The 26,222-nt window shown below is 37.0% G+C and overlaps 2 protein-coding genes and 1 long non-coding RNA gene across 4 annotated transcripts in view; 1 reads left to right on the top strand and 2 right to left on the bottom strand.

Moving 5' to 3' along the window:
- The window catches only part of LOC111339843 (fibroblast growth factor receptor 4), a 31,515-nt gene extending 14,890 nt beyond the window's left edge, over nt 1–16,625 (top strand). The window contains exons 4-22 of the mRNA XM_088760672.1: nt 216–494; nt 974–1,297; nt 3,347–3,604; nt 3,793–4,077; nt 4,542–4,790; nt 6,250–6,495; nt 6,856–7,128; nt 8,502–8,783; nt 9,411–9,527; nt 10,050–10,059; nt 10,626–10,816; nt 11,350–11,466; nt 11,907–12,091; nt 12,245–12,364; nt 13,490–13,566; nt 13,777–13,817; nt 13,980–14,076; nt 14,877–14,973; nt 15,720–16,625. Coding sequence (XP_088616798.1) covers nt 216–494; nt 974–1,297; nt 3,347–3,604; nt 3,793–4,077; nt 4,542–4,790; nt 6,250–6,495; nt 6,856–7,128; nt 8,502–8,783; nt 9,411–9,527; nt 10,050–10,059; nt 10,626–10,816; nt 11,350–11,466; nt 11,907–12,091; nt 12,245–12,364; nt 13,490–13,566; nt 13,777–13,817; nt 13,980–14,076; nt 14,877–14,973; nt 15,720–15,881 — 3,410 coding nt within the window. The 3' untranslated portion in view covers nt 15,882–16,625. The remainder of the gene's footprint in view (nt 1–215; nt 495–973; nt 1,298–3,346; nt 3,605–3,792; nt 4,078–4,541; nt 4,791–6,249; nt 6,496–6,855; nt 7,129–8,501; nt 8,784–9,410; nt 9,528–10,049; nt 10,060–10,625; nt 10,817–11,349; nt 11,467–11,906; nt 12,092–12,244; nt 12,365–13,489; nt 13,567–13,776; nt 13,818–13,979; nt 14,077–14,876; nt 14,974–15,719) is intronic.
- LOC111339845 (uncharacterized) lies at nt 3,359–12,931 on the bottom strand. The gene is made up of 4 exons (XR_002695698.2): nt 12,846–12,931; nt 4,837–4,902; nt 4,002–4,029; nt 3,359–3,892 (listed from the first exon to the last, which is right to left on the bottom strand). It is a non-coding gene; the product is annotated as an uncharacterized LOC111339845 (long non-coding RNA).
- A 2,632-nt stretch (nt 16,626–19,257) lies between the features above and the next one.
- On the bottom strand, nt 19,258–22,264 carry LOC111339862 (large ribosomal subunit protein eL29-like). 2 transcript variants are annotated; one of them, XM_088760670.1, is made up of 4 exons: nt 22,114–22,264; nt 21,934–21,999; nt 21,755–21,819; nt 19,258–19,379 (listed from the first exon to the last, which is right to left on the bottom strand). In XM_088760670.1, the coding sequence occupies exons 2-4, from the start codon at nt 21,968–21,970 to the stop codon at nt 19,293–19,295; spliced, it is 189 nt and encodes a 62-aa protein (XP_088616796.1). In that variant the 5' UTR covers nt 21,971–21,999; nt 22,114–22,264; the 3' UTR covers nt 19,258–19,292. The 2 variants fall into 2 exon arrangements, with proteins under 2 accessions (XP_088616796.1, XP_088616797.1); XM_088760671.1 differs by lacking the exon at nt 22,114–22,264 and having other exon boundaries at nt 21,934–22,107.
- Between the last annotated feature and the right edge of the window lie 3,958 nt (nt 22,265–26,222).

Below are 26,222 nucleotides of genomic sequence, written 5' to 3'. Positions count from 1 at the left end.
CGCTGTATTTTTTTTTTTGGGGGGGGGGGTGAATAAGTTAACATAACAAGGGCAAAAGAGATAAAATTGAAGTAACAGAGGATGGGAAAGGTTGATGTGTCAACACTAGTCTTGTCACTGATTACAGATAGTTGGTAAAATATACAATGTGGATGGACTTCCTTTTGTTATTGCTGTTTGAGTAAGTGGTTTCCTAATTTGTTCTTCTTCATTAGCATATCCACTGCGCTTTCAAACAGACACAAACCCATCTCTTGGTATAATGAAAATTCTCACAAATAGCAGCTGGAAAAGGCTTTGTACCGAGCTTTGGGATGAGGTGGAAGAACATTTGACCTGCATGGCAATGGGCTACTCTAATAGTCATAACGGTACCTACGATAATAGTACATGGTTTACAGACACTGACGGTGTCTCAAAGACTTCTATTCTTCACAACTGTAGCATTCCGACTACATGTAAAAATAACTTTAACAAATCGCAATTTTGCAAAGGTAAAATGTTTAATTGATTACACCTTACTGAGACTTGAAGTTGTCAAATATTGTCTGAAAATATCTTATGTTACTTAAATCCTTTCCCCAAAATATATAACACCTTGAAGTCTATCTAACTAGAATTTCAAGTTGTTAGACTTAAATGAGTTGCACTTTTCTTTTAAGATCTTTTTATTAAAATTATCATTTCCAAATTATCAAATGAATGGAACAGCTCCCATAATTCATGTTTTGGATGTACTGAAGATTATCATTGACTCAATTTCCCAGTTAAAGAAACTCTATGGCCATTCATTTTTGATTCCCAAATACTGGCTTGGAGTTTCAATATATATAGACCAAATTAATGGTTGGTAATCATGAAAATTATCTCCGTTAAGCCATGGTATCCTTCCCAAGTTTCCCGTTTTTGTAGATAAGCAACCCAGAATAGAACTTTTTATCTGTAATTGATTAGACTTTTGTAATATCCCAAGTTCCTGTTCGCTTAAGTGGTTCAAACATGACGTATGGTGGAAGAGTGGAAGTACTATACAAAGGGAGATGGGGAAAGATCTGCCCCAGTCGATGGGACTTCAATGATGTTAAAGTAATTTGTCGTCAACTTGGCTTTGAAGAGGCACTGGCTGAGTTCATTGGGTCAGACGTTAAGGATGAGGACATTCCTTTTGTAATGGCAAATGTCTCCTGTACTGGAAATGAGTTAGAACTTGCATCTTGCGCTCGTATTGATGGAAAGTTAAATGTCCGAGGTCAATGTCAGAGATATGGCACAGGTTCTCAAGCATTGTGTCAACCAAGTAAGAAATTTATTGTAAAAGCCATTTAAACTGTCACCCTTCACTGACTGACCCTTGTAAGTTTAAGAAATTAAAGTAGATTTAAATCGGCCCCCCAGTGACATGCAATCTGTGTCTGAAGCACAGGTGATTGTATGTTCAAAACATAGTTACAGGTATTATTAGTTTTAAATCAAAATTCAAATGACAATAAGGGCCAAGAGACAAAACAAAATGACTTAGCAGTTGTGCCAACTAAGACTTGGTTTGAGTGTAACACGAATTCAGGTGGTTTGTAGGACCATGACTTGGTTTGGAGTAACATGACTCGGTTTGGAGTGAGATTACAAATGGTTTTGGGTAACATGAATGAATTATTTAAGATAAAATGAGTGGTTTAGAGGTAATATGACTTGTTTATGGGTGACATGACCTAATTCTGTTGAGGGGTAACATTATTTCGTTCGGAGTAACGTGACTTGTTTAGGGGTAATGTTTCGGGTGACACATGGTTTAGGGTAACATGTTGTAGTATAATTTCGGCCGAGGGTCGGTTAGCGTCGAGCTGTTTCGATGCTTAGGCAAACGCTGGGTTTAACGCGAGCTCGCACACCGGGTGGAGGACACTCAACTGCTTTACAATCAACTGAATCTACTTTATTGCTTGAATAAGGTTCTTATATACATAATGGTAGCTAAATCATACACGATACAAAATACAGAAGATAATACGAGTTTCGCTTGGAATAAACAACTTTAAATTACCACGTATCCGTAATTTCACAGATATGGGAGGGCACTTTCGTAGATCCTGCGGAACTAGTGTTCCTACGTGTTTTTAGGAATATTTTCACGAATACTCTAACAAAGGGTTACACATGAATCATATTTCCGGTTGTAATTATGTAATCAAAGCTTACTTCAGAATTGTATGCACGCTTTTTCACGCTATGCTTAGCTTTACAACAATGTCTTGGTTTGGAGTAACATATTGCTCTAGTGAAACATGATTTGCTTTGGGCTAACAGAATTTGATTTGGGGTAACATGATTTGATTTGGGGGTAACATGATTTAATTGGTTTGGGGTAACATGATTTGGTTTGGGTAACATGATTTGGTTTGGGGAAACATGATTTAATATGGGGTAACAATTTGGATTGGGGAAACATGACTTGGTTAAGGATAACATGATTTGGTTTGGGGTAAAATATTTGATACAGGGGAAAGATGATCTGGTTTGGGTCAACACAATTCAGTTGATTTAGGGTTAACGTAACTTGGCTTGAAGTAACATAATTTGGTTTGGGGTAACAATTTGCCTTGGTATGGGGTGATAATCTAGGGATAACACGGTCTTGGTTTGGGGTAATATGACTTTGCTCTGGCGATATGACTTGTTTAGGGTAACATGACTTTGTTTAGGGTAACACGACTTGGTCTGGGATGACATGACTTGTCTAGGGATAACATGACTTGGTTTGGTGTGACTTGACTTTTTCAGGGGTGACATGACTTGTTTAGGGGTAACATGACAGTTTGGGTTAACATAAATTGGTTTGGGGCGACATGACTTGATTGTTTGGGGATAACATGACTTGGTTTAGTTGTGACTTAAAACTGAATTGTTTAGGGGTGACAGGACTTGTTAGGGATAACATATCATTTGGTTTGGTGACTTGACTCGTTTAGGGGTCACATGACTTGTTTAGGGTAACATGACTTGGTTTGGGGTGACATGACATGTTTAGGGATAACATGACTTGGTTTGGTATGACTTAAAATTGAATTGTTTCGAGGTGACGTCAATTGTTAGAGGTAACATGACTTCGCTTGTGGGCACGTAACTTGACTTTAGGCTTATGTAACTTTATCCTATGGGGGTAGGTTCAGACTTAATAGGTTGAAGGGTGATGCAAATTTCTCATAACCTCTTAATTTGATGATAGTTTTGTTGGCATCTAAAATATATGTGAAGATCAGCATGGAGAATATGCACGCTGATGTTAGAGTATAGAGGATTAATATGAAAAAAGTTTCATCAAATTAATAAATCAAATCATTTCTTTCAGAGAACAAACAAGTTTTGGAGAAAGATGAATTTTATTTTGATATTGGCAGCAATGAAAAGCTCCAATGCTCAATGCATAACAAAACAAATTTTGCAAAATGGTATTTCAATGACCAAGAAGTGCAAAGTTCTACTTCTCAGAGGAGAAGGACTAAAGAAAATGGTGAACTGTCGATAGACAATGTACAGTTGTCTGATGGAGGAACATATGAATGCGACAGATTGGAATATGTTCATTATTATACCGTCTACATCAATGGTAGGAAAATTCCCTTTCAACTTGTGGCAAACCTTTATTCTTTCTTTTGTATTTTCATTAAGTAAATTATATGGTAACCAGCTATTGTGCAATAAAGTTAAGCATGCAGTAAATGAACACTGAAGACTACACTAAGAGAACTTAGTGCAGTTATTGTTTGAAGTTCTTTTCAATATTTCTTCTCACAGCAAGATTTACAGAGAATGTGCAAGACAAGCAAAGCCTTATTGCTGACACTTCTGGAATAATTATATGTGGTGCAGAGGGAACACCAAGTCCACAGATAATCTGGGAGAAGAAAGGAGGAAATTCATTACTAAATGGGAGAAGAGTCACTCAAATTTCCAATGGCAGTCTGTTCATTAATCGTGTTCAACCTGAAGACGAAGGAACTTACATTTGTACTTTGCAGCAGAGTAAAGGGCCTAAAAGGAAGACAAGCAAAGATAAAACCATACATGTGTATGTCATAAGTAAGTAAAGACAATGGAGTAACCTAGAAAATAAGCCAGGTAGGTAAAAATAATATTAACACTTAATTATCTTTGATACGGAAAATTGACTTGAAAAAAGGCATACATCAATTGCTAGTCAATAAAGGTATAATGGGTCACTCATTTCACTTGAGTGATCTCTTTCAAAGAAAAATTTCAATTTTCAGTAGTAATAAAGAGAGGATTATCTTTTTAGGAAAAAAAAAATCATGTGCATGCATTGTGCTCCGAATTACCAGTGGTAGCATTTTATTTTGCCAAGGGAGATGGTACAAACTAAAATAGGACAAAAAATGGTACAAATTTCGGTGAAAAAGGAAAGCATTTTAATTACGACAGAGAAGTTCAATGATTGAAGTTTAGGAAACACAGTTAGTACGTCTTCTTGTGGTCTTTAGGGGATTTTGACTTAATTTTTTTTGTCTTTTCATTTCCCCTGTCAGTTCCACCACGAGTAGCTATTACAACAGCAAGCAATTCCATCAAAGAAGGAGAAAGTGTTAACTTGACTTGTAAAATTGTAGTGGGTCAGCCAAAACCAAAGATAACCTGGTTCAAGAATGAGACACTTCAGGGCAATGGTTTATTTCTGCACCTCAATAAAATGACAAAGGAAGATGAAGGTCCGTACACGTGTAAGGCGGAAAATGCTGGAGGTTCTTCTACTTCTCTTGTAAACATTCGTGTTCAAGGTAATTAAGCCCTACTTCAAATCAATGATACAGTTTCTGTACTTACATCTATTTTAAGAGTATTTCTGGATTGAGCTTTGATGATGTGATATTCTCCATTCACACCTATAAGCTAAAACATGTTTTTAAAATGTTTTGTTACACACGCTTTCGACTTGTTTTCTTTATAGGTCAGAGGCGAATTAATTGGGGTTTGTCGGCTTCAAATTTAATGCAATGAAAACATCAGTTAGAAGTTATCATAATTGAAACCTTAATGAACCCTATATAGTTTTTTCATTTTCTGTAGATGGTTAAATTCATTCAGTTAAACCAAATTGTTTGACTAGATATGTTTTGCTGGTGTGAATTGGGTTAAGTGGTGTTGTGTTCATGGGCTTGCCGTAACTTACGAAACGAAACGAAAAGAAAATCTGTTAATGATTTGTGAAGTAGAAATCTGTCATTTGGATTGCATAGGCAGCCTACTGAGTCAACAACTAGCAAAAGTGAGAAATGAAAATTCTGCGTGGTGTTCTTTGCAAAATCTCCACTACATTCATGAATAAATCAATGCGTCACCTATGTGTGAGAAGAGTTGCACCATCAAGCCATAAAGAGCAAATGAGATTTAAAATATTAGCTGGCGCTGTAGCTGTAATGCATTAAGTTGTGGGCATTGTACATTGTCGATGAAAGCTCTTTGATATTCTTGAATATTAGGCATTTTGAAGAATTCGAGGTTTTTACAGATTTCTATTTCGCAAATTACAGATTTTCATTTAGGTTTGTTTTATTTTGTTTCATTTGCGTCTCGTAATTCACTGAGTGAGGCTGATCTTGGGCATTGGACAGTTATCTCTTAGAGGCTTCTAGCCACCACGAACTAAAAAAAAAAATTATGAATGGGTATTGGTTAGCAATCCACGAAAACTATAATTATATCTTCTAATAGATTAGAAACTTGTATTAGGGTGGTAGCAATGCTCAATCCCAACTGGTGGCTCCATGGCATTGAAACAAGCGTAAACCTCACTTGTAATGATTTAGTCACAATAAAGGCTCATATAACATAACCTCTTCTGAATTGCCTGCCATGACCATGCACTTGTGATAATCATCCTGTGAAATGTTCTCATTCATGGGTAAAATGCAAGATATATAATTTAATCATGTTCTTTTTTTATCAAATTAATTTACAAGTAATTAACTGCAAAAAATAATAGTTAAGTCAGTTCTAATATTGGCCTCACTACCAACATCTATTAGTTGATCTTAAATAACACTTCTTATATAGTACATATGCAATGTGGCCAGGATTATATCAAGGTCTAGGAGGTATGGTTCATTGTGCCCCATTGAAGTCTGGAAAATGTTTTCCAAGGAATTTGCCTGCGCTATAACAGTAGTTGAAAATTTTCGGTGATTATGCTACTGTATGTCTTATTTTTGTTTTGTAATGTTCTGTTTTTATTAATAGTTCCACCACATATAAATCATAAGCTTAGGAATCATTCTGTTCCATTAAACTCAACGTTTAAGACAAAGTGTTTTGAGCGTGGCGATCCTGAGGTGCTGGTCTATTGGACTAAGAATGGAGAACAGCTTAGTAAAAACAATACATTGGTTATCAGCCAAATGACTTTGGAGGACAATGGCATTTATAATTGTACTGCTAGAAATGCAGCAGGGACAGCTTATGCCTCTGTTTGGATTGACGCAACAGGTAAACTCTAATCTGCATTTAATTTATTTTAATTAAATTCCAAAAGGCACGTTTTGTAAATTGAAAAAAGTCACTCGTAAATAACTATGATGGCAATTTTCTGTTGAAATCCCTTTAAATTCTTAGATTAATTTTTTTTACTATAATATCGCAGTATAACATTAATTATATCTTATAATGTTATAATTATATAATAGTTCACAAGTAATTCATGATCCATGAATTATTGCCACAAAGTCCTGAGTTGAATGTAACAAATCTTAAATCTATCAAGCTGATATGGAATAATGATGTTTTATTAATAAATTGCCTATTAAGTTTTCCATTGATTTGTGATTATAGCATTTTGGCTCTTTATAGTCATGCCTCAAATTTCTGTTCCGCCATTAAACCAATCTGTACCTGAAGGACAACCTGTGAACTTAAGTTGCAAAGCATCAGGTATTCCGACACCAACTTTGGTGTGGACATACAATGATGGAGAACTGCCGTCTGGTATCAGTCAAACCAATCGTGAAGGAGAATCATTCCTGGAATTGCGAAATGCCACAAAGAAGATGGAGGGGACATATAGGTGTACAGCTACAAACAAAGCAAACATGACAAGTTCCTGCGCAATGCTTCATGTTTTTGGTAAAGATGTGAAATGTAATGATCAAATATCAAAATTTGCAATCATCTACCCTGCCTCAACCTAGATGTAACATGTGAAGGTGTAGTTTGATCGTCCGGGTGAGTGTAGTCCTGAGAAGGACTGTTGTCGGTGGTAGTGACTGACGTTTCGACAAGCTGTGCGAAAGTCATCATCAGAGTCATGATGACTTCCGCACAGGTTGTCGAAACGTCAGTCACTACCACCGATAACAGTCCTTCTCAGGACTACACTCACCCGGACGATCAGACTACACTTTCACATGTTGCCCCCGGGTTCAAACCATTTACTGTATTAGATGTAACATGTTTTTGAGATACAAATGAAACTGTTTTTCATAAGCCTTAAGCTTATACTACTTCATATGGGGTTTTAGGAGGGCTTATGGACGAAGGGGCTTACATCTGGAATGGCTTATATCTAGAAAATAAAATTAGTGCTCGGAAACAAGCTATTATAAAAAGCAGTGCTGATCAAGACATGTTCTGCATTTACTGGGCTTTAAGTAAGTTTTAAAAAGCCATAATAATCAAATTCATTTCAATACATATGGAACGGTCAATTAAAGCAAGATGAACAATAACCAATTGAGCTAACCACCTCCCGGTTAGCTCAATTGGTTAGAGCGCCAGATTGTGTTGTGCGGGAGGTCGAGGGTTCGAGCCCCGGCCAGACCAATACTCATGGTCTTAAAATAACTGTGGAGAATTTACTACCTTTCTATAATATCAAGAAATGGATAGATATTCTAGTCTTCTCAGATAAGGACGAATAAACCGTAACCCCCGTCTCCTGCAGGGTTAGGGGTAGGAGACGTTAATTTCCCACGCACGAGATTACTGTGTAGTGGATGTCCTCCCCTGGGGTGGGATGGGTGGGGAGGTGAGATCGTTACAAGGACTGAAGCGGCTGCCAGAGGCGCCTGATAATGCTCACGTCCGATTTCAACCTTATCATTGTAACTAAACACGTTTGTTGTTTAGAGTGCTTAAGACTTTACTTTATTTACTTTACCAAAACTGGAACATAACAAAACGGAAGCTCAGACTTGTCCCTTGAAGTTCATCTTTGACAATTAAAAGGAAGTTATAAACAATTAATTGTAATAAACATATTGTTCTGCAACAATTATTTAAGAATTGGAAGAGCCAGAGGGCTTTCTTCCTGGGGGTTGCTTATAACTGTATTTTTTTTTACAAGTAGATGGCCGAATGGGCCTATAAGCAGTGGGGTGGAGGTCACTTAAAAGTTGGGATGGAGTTGAAAGTGGCAGTTTTAAAGTATGGCATGTAACAACAATCCTTGTTTGTATGAAACAGCAGGTTTTTAATCTATTGTCTCCATGTCCACACAGCAAAACCCACAGCTGAAGTCAGTCTTAATCCACATCCCACACTCACACCAGGAGATATGCTGCAATTAACCTGTAGCGTCAATGAAGCAACAAGAACTGTTACTTGGAAAAAAGATGGGGAACCAATGAAAGATAAGGCAGATATTGACACGCAATTAGATGAGTCCGAGAGCAGACTTGTTATTGCGGAAGTTGTGGAGGAGGACAGTGGGGAATATTCTTGTGAGGCACGTAATGAACTAGGCATTATGGCCCACTCTGCTGTGACAATAAATGTCAAAGGTAAGCTTGCTTTACTTTAGAAACTTGAGGTCCAAGGTAGTAAGGGAAAATGGGGTGATTTCAGCCAAGGCTCAAAGATTAAGATGACAGTTTTGCATTTACTGGTAGTTTAAGAGCTCATCTCAAACTGACTGGAATGCTATTGACATGGCTTCCTATTCTGCACAACAGAAAAAAAAAAATTTGTATTTCAAGAAAGAGTATAAACTCTGTCGTTAGTCATCATCATCAAGAAATGGACAACTTAATTCTCTTCCATTTTTGTACTGCTACAAGCAAAATCCGATCCCATGTGAAATAATTTGCAGTGGACATGTACATTAATGCAATACTGGGATATGACCTTATGTGCAGGATTGTAGCCAGGAAATTAGGCTGCCAGCTGAGATTTCAATTGAGTTGGATAAAATATGGCCAACGATTACAAGAGCTTTAGTGCTGTTGTGCTTTACTGAGTGATCCCTGGTCAAAAATCCAGCCAGCAATCACCGCTTTTTCATGCGTCAGATTTTGCTGGCAGCTTTGTTTTTGTGATAATCCTGACCTTAGCTTTATCATCACATATACCCATGTAGCTAACTGTTGTAATTTTTCTAATGGCCATGTATATTTTTCTGACACAACCAGCCCTGCAAGTACCAGGAGCAAAGCCAGCTCTGTTATGGTATTACATTGTTGGATCAATGGCTGCGGTCATCCTTATCTTTCCCATTGGCTGCTATGCCTGGAAACGTCGCAGGACAGGTAATCCTTAATGTCAATGGTATTTTTTTATGTTCAGGTCTCTTGAAAACAATTTTGTGAGAAGTGTAGGTTATAAACTTGTCTAGTTAATCTTTACTCCCCCTTCCCCCAACTCCTTCCCCACAGTCAAATTGTTTCCCCAGGCTTACTCCCAGTATCAGATATTATCAGGGTTTGCAAGCAACCAAACAAACAAATATATTTTTAGCCAACATTGACACGACTTGTTTCAATTCTTACTTTCTTCTTGTCTTTGGATATTATTGAGTTTAATTAGCTATCACAGACCATTTCAACTTTTCAGTTCAAAGAACTCTGAGATTACAATCAATATTGCATTGTATTTTTTTATGTTGTTGGCACCAACTCTAGCACTATCAGGATTGTTATTATTTTGTTCAAATTCAAATCAATATGCTCTGAAAGTGCATAGAAATTCATGAGGCAGAGTACTTGATTTAATGACAAACTTTTTTCCTTCTTTATTTCCTTCTTTCATTAATTTTTTATTTGGAATTAAAGCCATGGCTCTGTAAGTCAACTATTTTACATCTTTTACTAAATAGATAAAATTTGTATACTCAAAGCCTTTGAGTATACAGTATTGTTGTATTTTTTGTCATCAGATGATGTTTAGATTGGCCTCATTGGTTCTCAGTATTCCTGTCTTTTCTGGGTATCTTTCATGTGTTTTTGTTCCAATTAATTTTAACGTGTTAAGTTTTACTAAAGATACAGAAATTGATTTAACAGATTTCATTGCTCTTTTATGATGGAAACTGTTTGAACTCCTCTTATTTGATTTACACAAACATCAGAGTTATGATTTAAATGTTATCATTATATTGTGCTGTCCATTCAGTTTGGATAGTTGCTTTCCATAAAAGGAGTTATGTCTACCAGCTGTTCTTGCGTGTACAAGAAAGGGACCTGTTTGTAATTGCTAAATGTAGTCAAGAGGACAGGTTATAATATCCCCATGCATTTAATTTGGGCTAATCTGTTATTTGGTGACTCGAAACTTTTTTCCTGACTTTGTTTTTCTTTATAACTTGCACTTTAAGCTATTGATAGAAATGTATAATATTTTCCATTTAGTCCTGATCAAGAGCAAGCAGTTGAGATGGAGTTGGTGAATATAGAAGTTGATGAGTGGGAGATTGAAGTTAAACGTGTCCTGCTTCAAGAGGTCATTGGGCGAGGGGCTTTTGGAGCAGTGTGGAGAGCTCTCCTGAGTTCACCAAATGGAAAACCTGGAAATCGGACTGTGGCTGCTAAATGCTTCACTCGTAAGATTATCTCAAACTGCTCTATCTGTCCATAATTCAGGTCCAGTAATTGCAAATTCTCTCTTCTGATTATAATAATAAGTAGTGTAGTGTCTCTCGCTTGAATTAGGTGATCCCTCATGTACTTTCCAGTTATGTTCTTTATCCAAAGTTTTGAAAGGCTCTCTGACCAACCGATTAAGTACAAAGTGGCTTTTTAACAACACATCTAGTAAAAGGTGTCAGTATTCAAAAATGACAACCACAATAAGCAACTTGGTGCTAAGCACTGCATGGTCATGACTATGGGGTCATTAAAATAAAGATTAAATGTCATTGGAGTTTTGTGCAAAGATTTGAGTCCTTGTAAACCAGTTGTAGTTTTGCATTTGTATGCTCCACAAACTTATTAGTAATACAAAGAAGTTGTTGGCAATATAGCTAAGTTAAATTAAGTAATGTTCCAGCCAGTTTCTTCCCTCTGTCTCAAACTTGGAAAGAATAGACTTGATAACATTGTTTCACTTGATATGAAATATATCCTGTTACTGTAGCCACTGCTGGAGAGGAAGGAAGGAAAGCTTTGATGAGAGAAATTGAGCTGGGAAAACGTCTTGGCGAAAGCATTCAGCCAAATATCGTAAAGTTCATTGGCTGCGTCACCACACAATGTAAATACTTAACTTAAAAGCTTAAGCTCTCATGATTGATCAAGACAGAATTTCTCCTAACATTATCTACACAATGTCAAGCAGGAAAGTGATGAGAATGAAGAAAAAGGTCAATTAGCGGCATGGGTTATTAGTTGATCCGATACCAAATGTTCCATAGGAGTTGTATGGCAGAATGTAATAAAAATTACAAATGAGATCTTGGCAGGAAAAGGGTTGAGATGTTGTTCTTGGTATATGCAAGTGATGATACTCCACAAAGTTGTACTGATCCTAATAGGGTCCTTTTGTATGAGCCTTTTATCCAAGATAGTCTGTCAAAGAACCAAATTTTTTCAAAAGCTTTAAATGGGGTTGAGATGATCTGTTTTCTTCCTAAAGTTTCACTCTTTAATCTTAAATTTGTTGTTTTCATTTTCTTATTTGTTTACACTATAAAGCTCAACCAATCCTTATCATGGAATACATGCCCTGTGGTGACCTGCTTGGTTACGTAAGAAAATGCCGAGGAGTTAAGGATCGGTATTACCTTGGAGAGGGAAGGGCTCAAGAGTTGAACAATTATGACCTTGTGCTATTTGCCAAACAAATTGCTGCTGGTATGGTGTTCCTTGGATCACGAGGGGTAAGTGTTCAAAATGCTTCTCACAATCAATTCTAATTCAAAGACAATCTCAACGATTGTGGTTTAATCTTTTAAACTTTTCAGATGTGAAAAAAATTAAAATTTTATGCTAGTGTATAGTTGCTCATCATCAGGATCATTCTCTTTTGGTAGATAATTCATCGTGACCTTGCAGCTCGAAACATTCTTCTTGATAACAACTACGTTTGCAAAGTGACCGACTTTGGTTTGGCATATCAAAGCTTCAAGTATGGTCATGGAAATGCGAAAAAGGTGAAGACCTTGTGTTGCTTCAGTTTATTGAAATGTCTCTGTTAAAAGTTTGTTAAAGATCTGTATTGATATGGCATAAAACACAAATGCCTCAAATGCCTGAAATGCCAATACAGTTCCACTGTAGTACCGGTACTCTAGAATAATTATATGGGCTTTTGTTAGATATACTGCACAGAATTTTTGACAAGTTTCCCATACAGTAAATCACAGCCGGACCTTAAACCCCGTGATTGTTTAAGTTAAAGTGATATAATTTCTCATTTTCCTTTTTTTTATGCAAAATTTTTCTTAATACTTGTGCATGCATAAAACGGTTCGACAACACAAACTTGGACACTTGTACTTGTAATTATAAAATGGACTTTACAATCTTGAACGAACGTTGTACGGTTTCGAAAACTAAAAGTAACAAAGGAAATTACAGCTATAAATCCGGAAACAGACTAGACAAACAAGAAACGAAACTAAAATAACTTACGTTTGTGTCCTTATAATATAAACGATGACGGTTAAACAGGCGATGAAACGATTCCCACTTCGATCGAGCACTTGCTTCCTTTTTTAACTCGCAACGCCTCTCGGGATGTAGCTAATGAGTGCGTGACATCACGCGTAACGGCAGTAACAATACTGTACAATAATCTTGTTTCTTTTCTTGTAAAGGTGTACGTATAGCTAGTCCCACATATTTCTCTTGGTTTTGTGTCGTAATTGATGGTAATTATTAATTGTTCAGTTGCCAACTAAAGACCCTTTTACATTTAAGATACATGTCAGTTACTCTAACTTAATTTTCATCATGCATTGCTGTGTTATTGCTACTGATTTAGGTTAACTATTCTGTTATGTGTTAAAACCACCACTTGCCTTGAGTAGTCATAGCTAACTGCAAGCAATATGTATATTGTATTTGCTTGAATGTAAACTTGAAAAAAATTGTAATAACTTGTAACCTCTTGAGTGCCCAAGGAGATGTAATGTTGATAACTTAACAGATAGTTTGTATACATACTGATCTGCATGTCCATTGTACATACATGTATTCAGTAAGTATTGTCAGTAGGCAAAGCATAATTTTTAATTGAACAAACCAAACCCAAGTGATACTGTTTGTTTTCACAGGGCTGTTTGCCAATTAAATGGACTGCACCAGAGATTCTTTTGGGAAACCTTGCTGGACTTTCCACCATGAGTGACGTGTAAGTATAACATGCTATATTGGGTTAATTAAGTAAAGAATCCAATTCCACTAATGCGTCGACCAACGCGTCGGCCAATGTACAACCGACACAATACCAATGTGCCAACCGACACACAACCAATATGTTGGAAGCAAGATCAACCCCATTTTATATCCAAATTAAACTTTGCTGATAGTGTAAATGAGATTTTTTTTTATATATTTTTAGATGGTCCTACGGTATTGTTCTCTATGAGATTTTTACCCTTGGTAAGTCAAACTATGTTCAATGACAAATATTATCATGAAGGTTGGTGTCATATAATTTTATGCACTCCCACTCAGAAAATTGCACATCTCTGATGCAACAAGTTTAGAAACAATATGTAGTAGGGATACCAGTGATGTGCATGTCTTTCTATTTCTTGACAGGAGGAATTCCATACGATGGATGGTCAGAAGGCAAGGTGGTTGCAGAGGTCACACGAGGGTATCAGATGCCAAAACCCAATCATATTGATGACAAACTGTGAGTCGTAATTACATTTCCAGTAAGATATCACCATGTTTCATAAAAAATTCCTTCAAACCCTCTCCTCCTCCCCCGAAAAAAACTGTTTATGGACTAATCGAAATGCTTCTCTTATTATTGAATGAAGTAAATGATGTCATGAAACAATGACCATTAATTACCACTTTTTTGTTAGATTGTCTCATGAGATCAGTTCTAACTATCTATCTTCAGCAGGGTCTGCCATACATTTCTTTGAATTCTAGTAGCTCCAAGAATTTAACCCTATGACCCCCTCAGAGTGACTACGGTAGCATCTAATTTCCCCTCGGCGCTTCACCCCTGAATAAACAGTAAGATGAAAAAAAATTGATCACTAACTTAGGAAGCTCTTGATTGTCAACAAAAATCCTCCTTGTCAGCACCTTAGGAAATGTATAGAAAACAGTAAATGGAGAATATCCATACTGGTGTTGAGGTGTAAAGTGTTAATCCCATCATTAATACAATTATATTTTTTGCTATTTCTTCTAATCATCTTTCTGCTTAAAAGAAAATCAATGTTACCAGGGGAAATTCCTTATTTAGAGATACTTGGATTGAAAGGGCAACAAAGCAGTCAAGATATTATTTCTAACTAGGGACACACCCCAAAGAAATCAATGAGTGCCTTCGATTGCTTATTGTTTCATGTCCCAAAACAAATGGCATTCCAGTTACAATACTGTACTGGATGTTCCTAGAATTTCTGAACTCTATCTATCTATCTGTCTGAAAACACAGTTTAGTCTTGAATATCATGTCCTCTTTAATTCCAGGTATGATATGGTAAAAAGATGTTGGCATCTTAATCCTGACTTCCGTCTTCCTTTTGAGAACCTTCGCAAAAGAATGGATGAATACCTCCGTGAAGAGGTTTGTAGTAACCTCTCAAAGGGTCTTGAAGACTTCCAGACTTTAAAAATTGTATTATATTAAAAAGATTTATGGATGAGATGTAGGACTGCATTGGTTTTATTCCACTTTGCTTTGAGATTGTTACATGCTAACAAAAACCAATTAGGACCATGACAGTCTTGTTTTGATTTTCTTCTGTTACTGTTGTTGTCATTGATCCCAGTTGACTGATCTGGTTTTGGTTTTACCCCATGCAATTGTTTAGCACACTAAGATGTCTTGCCCCTTACCAACCAACCTTTCTAACTCCCTTCCTCCTCCCCCCACACCACCTAATCTCCTGACCCTACATGCCTAACTTAGTTATACCACTACTTAGTCACCCATGAACCTAACCTAGCAATGGTAGGTAGAGGAAATCGAAAACTGGAGTTATTTCTGCACCCATAAAGCTGGGAGCATATATATATATATATGTATATATAAATTGTCATGATCTTAATAATTTTAAGCTTGAGTTCAATGCATCTGTGTGTGCAGCTCTCATACAACTGTACAACTATCCAACCACTCAACCAACATATCCCCCCCCCCCCCCAATGTATTAAGCTACTTAAGGTACAGTAGGTATAGGAAATTGTGGAGTTATTTCTGCACCTATAAAGCTGAGAGCATATAATTATATAGTCATATTTCTTTTCAGCTTGAGTTCATTGCATCTGTGCAGCTCTTGTTCAACCCCCTTTTATTTCCATCCCCTTTAGACATATCTGCACCTGCTTGACTTGGGATCTTATGACACAACTAAATACTGCAAAGTTGAAGATATTGGAGGTGAAGATGCAGTAGTAGCTGAACCAAGTGTGCAAGCTGCAAAGAATGCCTTGGCAAAGAGATTGGGAAAATGGTCCAGCGCTCGCCGTTAGAGTAATTGTCAATGGCTACAGATGCTGTCATTTTGAATTTGTTTCTAAAGGAATCTAGTTGCTGTAGCAGTTATCAGTCACTTCATGGTGCTTCAAGCTTTAGATTTTCTGTGTTAGAACAAATCAAAGGTTTGTCTACAGGGAGACACTTTTAAAAGTAGCTTTTTCTCAAGATGTAATTGACAAATAACTCAATTTGGATTCAGCACAAGGGAGATTAGATCAATAGGAATTAGATATTTGAAACTGATTGTTAACTTGGGATTTAAAATTAAAGCAACAACCACTACTCATTTTACTTAGACTGCTGTATTGGGAAAACTGACTTTATAAGTTCTTTTATGTAAAACATTACCTTAACTTGTTAGCAGCCAAGTTTTGTGATGAAGTATTCCCTGACCATGATATAACTTTAATAACATATTCTGTTAAGTTTGGTAATTTATTGAACAAGTTGTGTAATACAAACCACTGTAACTTATTTACATACCTTTTACTGGAAGTCCAATAATAAAAATATATCTAATTTAGAAACTGAACCTGACCAAAATTAATCTGCAGTGCAATTTTTATGAGTTATTTTTTTAAGTCTTTTCTATTAAATGTTACGTGTATTGGAAATCAAGTGATTGCTTTGTTATTGACATGTACTGTTTTGCTGTTAGTGTTGACTGCCTTTTTTGCAAGCAGAGAAATCTGTCTTAATAGGGTGTTTGTAACAATATAAGATAATTGTTTTCTTAATTGTTTTTGATTTGTACAAGAAAAAGGGAAAATCCTGTTTAAAGTGATCCAATCGTAATAGACGGGCCCAAAAAATGGACTGCTTATTTTTAGCATGGAAATGCTGTTTGAGCAATCTTGGACGTTCACTTCTGTATAATATCAAAACACAATACCAGTAATCTGTATTTAAGTAACACTCAAATATCAGCAACAAAAAAAGTAGAATGCATATCTAATGGCATTATTCACACTGCGTTCTACCAACATACATCTCAGAAAAAGTCACAGGGTGGTATAAGTATCAATATACCCCTGATTGCAAAAATGTCAACACCTAAAAAGAGAGACCATACGGCTTTATGTGTCAGATATACGCAATAACCACAACAAGTTGAATGTGGAGAATAATGAAAGCAGTGTCCAAGCTTTCCTGAAAGGAAAGGTCTGTCTTAAACAATATTTTTCATGAAGAATGAAAAGTGTGAATTGTTGCATCACTCAAGTGTATACTAGTAGTTGAGACAACCAACTTACAATAACACTAAGGTCTCAAGAAAAGAGGAAATGATCACCAACAAATTCTCCTCATTAGGCACAGGAAATGTATACAAAACAGTATGGAGAATATTGCGGTGGCCCATAAGTGTCACGGCAAAACTCCCGCAACTCGCGGCAAAACTCCCGAAACTCAGGGCAAAACTCCCGCAAGTCACATTGCGAAAGTGAGAGGCCACGGGTGACGCTATCATTTCTTCAGGGCTTCGAGTACGAAGAGATTCGTTTGTTTTTACAGAAAAATCACGATATCCAAATGAGCCTAAGTACCTTAAAATGGCGAATTGAAAGCTATGGTTTGAACCGGTACACGAGGACAGAACCAATAATTGCCTCATCTTGTCTATCTACAAGAGCAATTTGTTCGTATATGAAACTTTTATTTGTCACATAAAAGCTAACATGTCGGTTTCTAAGAAAATATATCATCTGTCACATAAAATTTGATCAATTTTCCTCTTCCACAACAGGAAATAAAAATTTTCAAATAAAAACCGTGACGGTCACAAAAACTGCTCGTGTAAACTGGCCCATCTTTCAACAACGACAAGTAAATCTTGCCCTAACCTACCCCGGATTGGCGGGAAAATATAAACACAGTTTTTAAGTGCAATGCAACTTTTTTTTTTTTCCTGTTATTTGATATTGTTGTTATCGCAAAAGATGTAATATAAAGTAGCGACTCCTAATGGACATTGGAAATATTAAAGTAAAAGAACCGCTGTACTTGTATTTAACGTAATGAATTCGTGTCAGCACATAACATCAAGGACATTTATAGAAAGTTGATACGAAGTTTAGTACAATTTGAGTAAATCTAGGAATCAAATATATGCAATAATTTTTACTGAATTCTTCTGTGCTTAAGCGGTTATTTTCGTTCGTTATCTATGCTTTGATATGCCATTTAGTTTGTTTATTATTGAGAAACTGCGAACGGCTAGCGAATGCCCTTGTATGTGATCTGCAGTGCATCAACTCCCAGGATCAACTCTGTCTAAAACGTTTCATACATACATACATACATACATATAATTTTTGTTAAGGCAGGTCGGTTTGTGGCAACCCAAAGGCTGGTGTGGACCTGCCAGGAACTAAAAAGGAACTACTTAAATATATGGACAATTCTAAGGAAAAAGTAAAGAAATTTCAAGGACTTAAAAGTATAAAAAATCCGTTTGCTTTGATGTTATCACACAGGCCTCCTTTTCGAATTGAATGCGATCTAATGTCCTTGAGGCCTGTCTAAGTTTTTGTTTAAAAAGCTGTAGAGAGGAAGCATCCTTGATGGCTTTAGGCAGCAAGTTCCAGACAATGGGCCCTCTGTACCTTGCACTATTTCTACCAAGGTCACTGTTACACCGTACATGCGGTTTCCGGGAATTACTTTAATCACCGATGGAAGCATAAACGTACCTTTTCCACAGAGATGACAGTATTTGGCATCTTCAGAGAGAAGTTCTTGGTCGCAACTTGGACAAAACACGATAAATCGGGGTAAGGGAACCACAGAAAAATTGTACAAGTCGTGTCGATTTTGGAGCACGAGCCACCCCAATAAACAGTATTATGGTCTTTATGTCACAGTACTTCCGCCGTAGCATTTCACTTCCGTCGTGGGAATTGCGGGAGTTTTGACGTGACACTTATGGGCCACCGTAGGAATATACATACTGATGTAAGGGTGGAAAGGGTTCATTCTTCTCATTAGATTTGCACCCTTGGAGGGAAATCAACTGGCCCTGAAATTCAACATTCTAACAATCAAGATCTGATTGTCTCTTCTCCCTTCTAGCTTTTAAAAATCTCCTTGTAAATTAGTTTTGAGAACCAGATAACTTCTACCCGATAAGTTTTAGTATTCTCGTCACCTGTTTGATGGATATGTGTGGATATTATGGGGAGAAATTATGTGTTGATAACTTCTGGAGATTAAAGGTTAAATCCATGGGCTACTAATTGAAACTTTCAGTGGATTTCACTCATTTTAAAACTTTTTCACCCCTGTTAAGCAACAAAATTTAAATAAAGGAACTCCCAAATGGCTGGTATGGAGACATTTAAAAGGCCCAAAACATATAATACACCGGGAAGAGTTATTTACATCTTTTTTATTCCACAAACAAAAGCTTAGGATTCCATATTCACGGCCTTTCCACCATGGCGCTTGTTATGTTTCTTAGCAAAACGCATGTTTCTCAGGAGTTTTGGGTCGACCTAAAAAACAAAAAGCAAATACAACAACCAAGGTTAGTTTATAGGATAACAAAAGAGAAATTTGATCGTAGTAGTACACAATGCATGTCAACCAAGTAAATTACTTGTAAGACTTAGAGGACAATCTAACAAATCTCTTGATCAGAAAATTTATGTGCCTGGGTACTCAAAAATAATATTTCTATCAAGTCTCAAGTTTGAAATACCCAGGTTGATGGTAGCATTTACTATTAATTAATTCTTGCTTTGATTTTGTCTGGGAGCATGCATTGACAAGTGAAGATTTAGAGTAAACTTCATTCAGGGGAGGATTCAGTGCTCACTCATTATTACATGTACTGTAACATGAACAAAATAACTCATAGCCAAGTGCACAGAATTAAATTTTAAAGTGTTTGAATGGAATGATCTGTCAAAATTTAGCTCAGATTGCCTTGGAATAGTACATCAGAGAGTGTAGATTTCACGTTTAATCCATTAAGTGAAGCATTTAAAGTTCACTCATGATTAAAACCACAATAACGTAAAAAAATTACTTTATAACTGAGCACAATATTCCTAAAAGAGTTTGAAGGGACTGGTTTGCCATTATGATAATAATAATGTCAGAAAAAATAACTCGGCCATCTGATTGCACATTTGGACAAGTGCACACAAACTTTCATGTTTTCAACACACAAGTGCCTTCAAAGAGAAATATTAAATACACTTTTGCATATTGGTAGGAAGGCTGCCTTTACACATAACAGTGGTTAACTCTACAAATTTTTTAACTCCTCATCTCCCACGAGTGAACAAGTGATGAGAGATTAAGGTTACCGTGCACCTTCGGGGGTGTCTCACATGCAAGCGATGTGGCGCATTTGGTTTAAACTGTAGCTATCTAAACCCCTATATCAAATTAAAGCTTATAGGACTCACTATCAGACTATACCAAAAATTTTGAAAAAAAATGAATTGTCGAACTTTTCACAACTTCTAAATGTTAGCGCCTGAATCCCCTTTTGAACGTTACATGTCAAAGCGAATTTTGTTTTTCGCTTATTTAATGTGTTCCTCCATTTCCAGGGCCAAACCGCTAAAAAAACGTGTCTGCGATTTGCCATATTCAATTTCAGTGAAAAGTTACAGAACATTTTTGAAATAGGATTAAAAAAAATGTAGAGTGATTGTACAAAAATCGCTCTCGCAAAAAAAGTATTTAGAAATATATAATTAGGAGATAAGGTTTTGTTGTTTATATGTAAAACTAGCTACTGTCAAAATTTGAGAGCAATCGAACAAATTCCCTTTGACTTGTAGCTCTTAAAAGGTGATTCGGGCACTCGCATTTAGAAGTCGTGAAAAATTCAGCAATTCATTTTTTTTCAAAATTTTTGGTATAGTCTGATAGCCAGTCCTATAAGCTTTAATTTGATAGTTTAGATATCTACAGTTTAAACCGGACGCGCTACATCGCTTGCTCGCAAGACACCCCTGAAGGTGCACGATAACCTTAAGAGAATGATTGGTTGATTCAATGTCAAATTCTCAAAACTAACATCACGAGAATTGAATGGCAGATAGTGAGTAGAATCACTGGTGGGATCTAGACAGTGATAAGGTTAAGCTGACGAGGAGCACAAGAGTTCAGTGAACAGAGTGGTTCATAGTTTAAATGTCCACGCAGTGACTTCTACATTTCTATGCAAATTATCCTCATGCAAACACATGGCTGTTTACAAATGTTCAAATCAAAAATAGTGCACTCAAAGTACAGGATGTTCATTACTTCTCAAATAGCAAAGAATTCCTTCACCAAAACACAGAATTCTCTAGAATATGCTCTTTTCATTTTACACTATGTTCCTGCTTTGACAAATTCCCAGTTGTGGTGTAGTCACTGCAAATGTCATAGATATCAGTGCCCTTTATTCAAAGAGATATCTATATAACAACTTAAATTGAAGAGGATATCATAAGGAGAAGAAGAAAGAATGTATATTAGTATGTGTGGGTTCTATTTAATTTGGTGACTACGGGACTGTGGGAGCAGCTATTTAACGATGCATATTATGTGGCCTGGTACTCTGAAGTTTAGCCAAAGTTTTTAACACGTCTCCATTTAAGACCATCAAAATCAGGGTTCGATTGAGGTACATAATTCCAAATAAAAAGAGAGAGATGAGTTCAATGTTCCTCTTTCCTAAGTCACGCAATGTAACGCAAATTTCGAGTCACATAATTATGGCTTCCCCTTTCCACTTATAACATATTTTTGATGACTCGAAGTTTGCGTTATAACCATGCATAAACAAAAACTAAATCGAGATATTTAAAGGGAGTAAACCTATCTAAATCTGTAAAAGAAAAAAATTAACTCATCGGAAACATACCCCTTTCAAAGATGGAAATCGCTGCTTCTTGGGCTTTTTAATTCCATTTCTGTGCCACTTGTGGCCTAAGAAAATGTAGAAAGAGTATCAAAGTAAGACTAAATAAGAATAAACATGCCATCAAGCCTTACATACGCTAAAATATACTGAAAGACGTGTTGCACGGGCTAAATACTCACCTTGATTGTGGTTAGTGTGATTTTTTGACTTCGCCATATCAAGACGCGAACAATCTTGCCAAAATCCTATTAATTTTGCCAAAAATTGGTTACTTCAAAGGTCATTTAGCACTTTTATCACGAAGTCGCTCAAACTCAACAACTGGAAGTTCAGATGGTTTATTAGGGCAAAGATATTACCTGGATTGTTCAACCAAGACAAGGCAGTTTACTCAGGAAGAAAAAAAGAGGGAGAGAAAGGGAGAGCGCGGCCGAAAGGAAGTCTGGGGAGTTAGTTCCCAGTCTGTCATAAATGCGAAATCACGGTCACAGGGCAAAAGGAGGCTTGGATGACGATTTGGCATCCACTGTCTTAGGAATCAAAGACATCAAATACAGTAGTGAATGAATTTTAAACTCTGCGCATTAGAGGAAATTCCTGCTCGGCCAACGAGTTCAAATAGGCGTACTTTTCTTACATGGAGAGCTTTTCCATAACGGAGAAGATATGACAACCCTAAACTCATTAATAATTCATCAAGTTACAAACCAATCACGATACCCCAATTTAATTGGCCACATGTGTGCGTTAAGAAACCCCGATGAAACACTGGACAGAGGCTTTTCCACTATACTTTGATGAAATATCAAACCCTAGAGCTTGATAAAATGTCAAACCCCACTGATGCCAAAATCAGTCAGAATTTTTTCATTGTTCCTGGCTAATGATGCACGATTGAGAAGCAATTTCAAAAACTCGTGCTTCGTGTTTCATTGGGGTTTTCAAAAGCCTACGGCCTCGTACTTTCATCAGTTTTCTCAATCGGAAACCCCGATGAAACACTCGCACTCGTTTTTGAAATATTACATAAAACATAAGGGTTTGAAGACAGGAAATAAAAGTGAGGTGAGATCTCTTAGAAACTGAGTCACCCTACATTGACCTTCGTACAATCAACCCGCTTCCTTGTCTGTGAGCTTTCCCCAGGGAGGGTGCGTGAATACTAATTTTTTTCATGTATCTTTCCCGCCACTCCATTGGCACACGTGAGAACACGTACGCGAGCCAAAAACATTGCGGAAATCAAAGTTGTCAACGTTTCTTTTTAAAGTATGACATGAAACGCCTAAACCACACGCACAACAGAATACAGTTCTGGAGTTCATGGAGAGCGCAATCTTCTTGCTGTAATCCTGATTCGTTTCGTTTTGTTTTTGTTTTTGTTTTTGTTTTTACTTTTATTTTTAATGCACCGTAGTCTACAACAAGATCAATGTGCAAGGTTACAGTCAGCAGTAGCAGCATCCCATGATTAACAATGAGAAACCGCAAATTTCTGCACAAGGAAAAATAGTTACTTCAAACGTGACATCCTGTTTGATACTTAATTAAACGTTTTGAAAAAGGGAAAGATTTCGTCTGTGTTCATGAATAGAGGAAAGGGATGATGGTCTATTATCAGAGAACCCGTAAGAAAGAGTCATTTACAGCATTTATGTGAAGGTTTTTATTTTTCTCACTCGTAGAGCATGGTTTTGGTCAGAAAGCGAAAGAAAACGATTACAGTTGATCACGATTACAGTTTAACAGCACGCCCAAACAAGACGACTGTTGTTGATTAGAACACTCCAATGGATTTTGCTTATACTTAAAGAATTCATTTCCGCCGGTTTGGTTTGATGAAGTCTTCCACAATTATCATTTTAATGTGTTCCCGGTCTTATTGTCAATCTTTTCCGGAATAGTAGTAATTGGCCAGTCAAATGAATCTGCCGCATGAGAGAGTAAAAAAGCAGAAGGCCTGGCTTCGAAGACTTCGAATGTATTTGATGGTTTATATGGACATTCAGGGATGATCTAAGAATAGATTTCACGATTTTATATATTGGATGATCGATCAAGCTGTATTGGCAGAGCATATTCGGTGTTTTTTTTTTTTTCAAGTTCGATTGAGAGGGCGTGCTTAATTTTCTCGTTATCCTATTATATAAATTTTTACTAAATACCGAACAGGAATTGTTTCAACCGCATACAAATCGATACGTGACCTCTTTGTCAAAAGGGAGGGCATAGGAATATCTTGGAATCTCTTTCGAAGCTCATGCAGAGGAGTATTTCGTGACATTCCAAAGAACGGACTGAGACATTGCCACCCTACACGGGGTGTTTGTGAAGTTCTAAAGGACCATTCATTATTTATAGTCAGGTGGGGGAGTGGAGGATTTTGGGAAGGGACGGAGGGGATCAGTCGTCGCAAGAGATCATAGCGATTGCTTGGTCGTTGCTAACTGAGTATAAAGGGGGGGGGAAGACTAAAGAAAATTGACTGCCAACAAGGGCGATTCTGAAAATACAACAGACCCTGGTTGTGGGGGGGGGGGGGGGAGGATCAAGTGGCACGGCACCAAAATTCTCCAAATCCTCTTCCCCACCCCCACCCCTCCCCTAGTGAACAGTCCCGAAGAACCTTGTGGAGAAGAAATAAACAGTCATGTTCAAGTCACAGTATTTCGAGTCAAGTTGGCTTTGTGCAATACTTATTTCAGCTGGAAGGAAGCTACAAAATATCAGCTCAGTAAACTAGAAAAAGGCAAACATGCGATAACATACCAGGAAAGAACAAGGAGTTCAAATATGCGGAACATTGAAACGGATTGTTTGATGATAACCTTAAAAAGAAAGGCAAAATTTTTCATGAGACCTATGCAGCACAAACCGTGGAAAGGTTACCATGTCCGCATTACAATTTTGATCTGCAGTTCTACTGGAAAGAACTCTCCAGTCTTGATATTGGCCAACTCATAAACAGGAACTACAAACCTCCTTGATACCGAAGGCAATATATGTTTCGAAGCGAAACAACACTGAGCTAGATTAATCCAAAACCGCGTTACGTGCGGCGGTCAGCTGAGCTTTAAAGCCACAAATGAGAAATCATAGATTTTGCCTAAGATTGCTACAAAAAATTTCGGCGGTGATACTTGCTGACGGTGTAGAATTCTCGAAACTGCTTAATACTTTGTATTTCTACTTGAATGAAGGACATCCGTTTTCTGACAGCCACTCGCAAGACCTCTCAACAATCGTGGCTCCGTTGTTGAGAACCTGGCACAAAATGGACTTTTATGAATACGCTTTATCAAGAAATCATTTCAAATCGTTTGTTTTTTGGTTTGCTACTAGGAACCCAATCTCCTCGCGATTTCATTTCCCTCCGTCTGAAGCTTGTTCCAACGGGCCGAACCAAAATCCTTGGAAAGAACTTTACCTCATGGTTAAATGCATCAGGATTCTAATCCAACAAAGAAAATTCAAATTTTTGTTTAATAATCGTGAATCAATATCTTCAGGAAAAAATAAAACTACCCCTTATTTTTAGTTGTTTGCCGACTGCGAACTTCGATCATTTACAAACTGGCACTGTTTTTAATTTCTAATGTTATGTCTTGATGCTACTTGTAGACTAGGGCATATGTTGTTGAAGCGCAAGCGTGTTTGTACACTGCAGTTCAAGATGTTTTGCTCTTAATAAAAATTCAACTTTCCCCGCGCAAGAAGATTTGTCCGCCTTTCTCAAAAGTCAAACTGCAGTGAGACATGTGCTTTTTTTTTCTTTCTGAGTCTGCAAAAAAATTAAGAGTCGTCTCTTTTGCAAAACCTTTTCAGCTATTTAACTTAAGAATATGCAGAAGGTTCTCCGCCCGCCTCCCTCTCCCTCAGGACTCTCCACTGATCGCTACCATATTAGAAAATCATGAGATGTTTGAAATCATAGATTCCAGCCAATTTAATTTGTTGTGGAATAAAGTTTTTATCTTTCCTACTCTTTTTGAGAATCAGAGCCTTTATAATCAAAAATTTTCCAAGAAATGTTGCATCAGCGGCAGGATACTAAAACGATACCTAAAAAGGGGCTAACAATGATCGATATTCTACTCGGAAAACGTTAAACGTTTTAACGAGACAAATTAACCACAGATGACTTTTTGTTTTTTTCATTATAATTATTTTTAGCTTAAAGAGCTAGCGTGTTATCTGGTTTGGCACCCATTTGTCGTCAATTTGCGGTTTTAAATACATGTTATATCGGCCTTGTTCTAATTTTTGTCGAAGTTGTACGTGACATTTAAAAGTAAACATCTACCTACGTAAAAAAAGAAAGGCCATAGGTTGAAAACTTGTGACGATATTGAAAGGGAGGGTTTGTCCTGTGGTATTGTAACGGTACTATGGATGCCGGTCACGTTTTCCTAGCCCACCCCTGTGGGGAACTCTAATTTATCCAAAACTACTACAACAACAACAAACT

Source organism: Stylophora pistillata, chromosome 5, assembly GCF_964205215.1.
Source record: "Stylophora pistillata chromosome 5, jaStyPist1.2, whole genome shotgun sequence".
Lineage (NCBI taxonomy): Eukaryota > Metazoa > Cnidaria > Anthozoa > Scleractinia > Pocilloporidae > Stylophora > Stylophora pistillata.
The sequence above is the reverse complement of the archived record's forward strand: the minus strand, read 5'-3'. Positions and strand labels throughout refer to the sequence as shown.

Coding starts and splice junctions, on each gene's coding strand:
- LOC111339862 (XM_088760670.1), bottom strand. CDS start 21,970: ATGGCGAAGTCAAAAAATCACACTAACCACAATCAAG. Junction 21,820..21,933: donor TCACACTAACCACAATCAAG/GTGAGTATTTAG, acceptor ACATTTTCTTAG/GCCACAAGTGGCACAGAAAT. Junction 19,380..21,754: donor GATTTCCATCTTTGAAAGGG/GTATGTTTCCGA, acceptor TTTGTTTTTTAG/GTCGACCCAAAACTCCTGAG.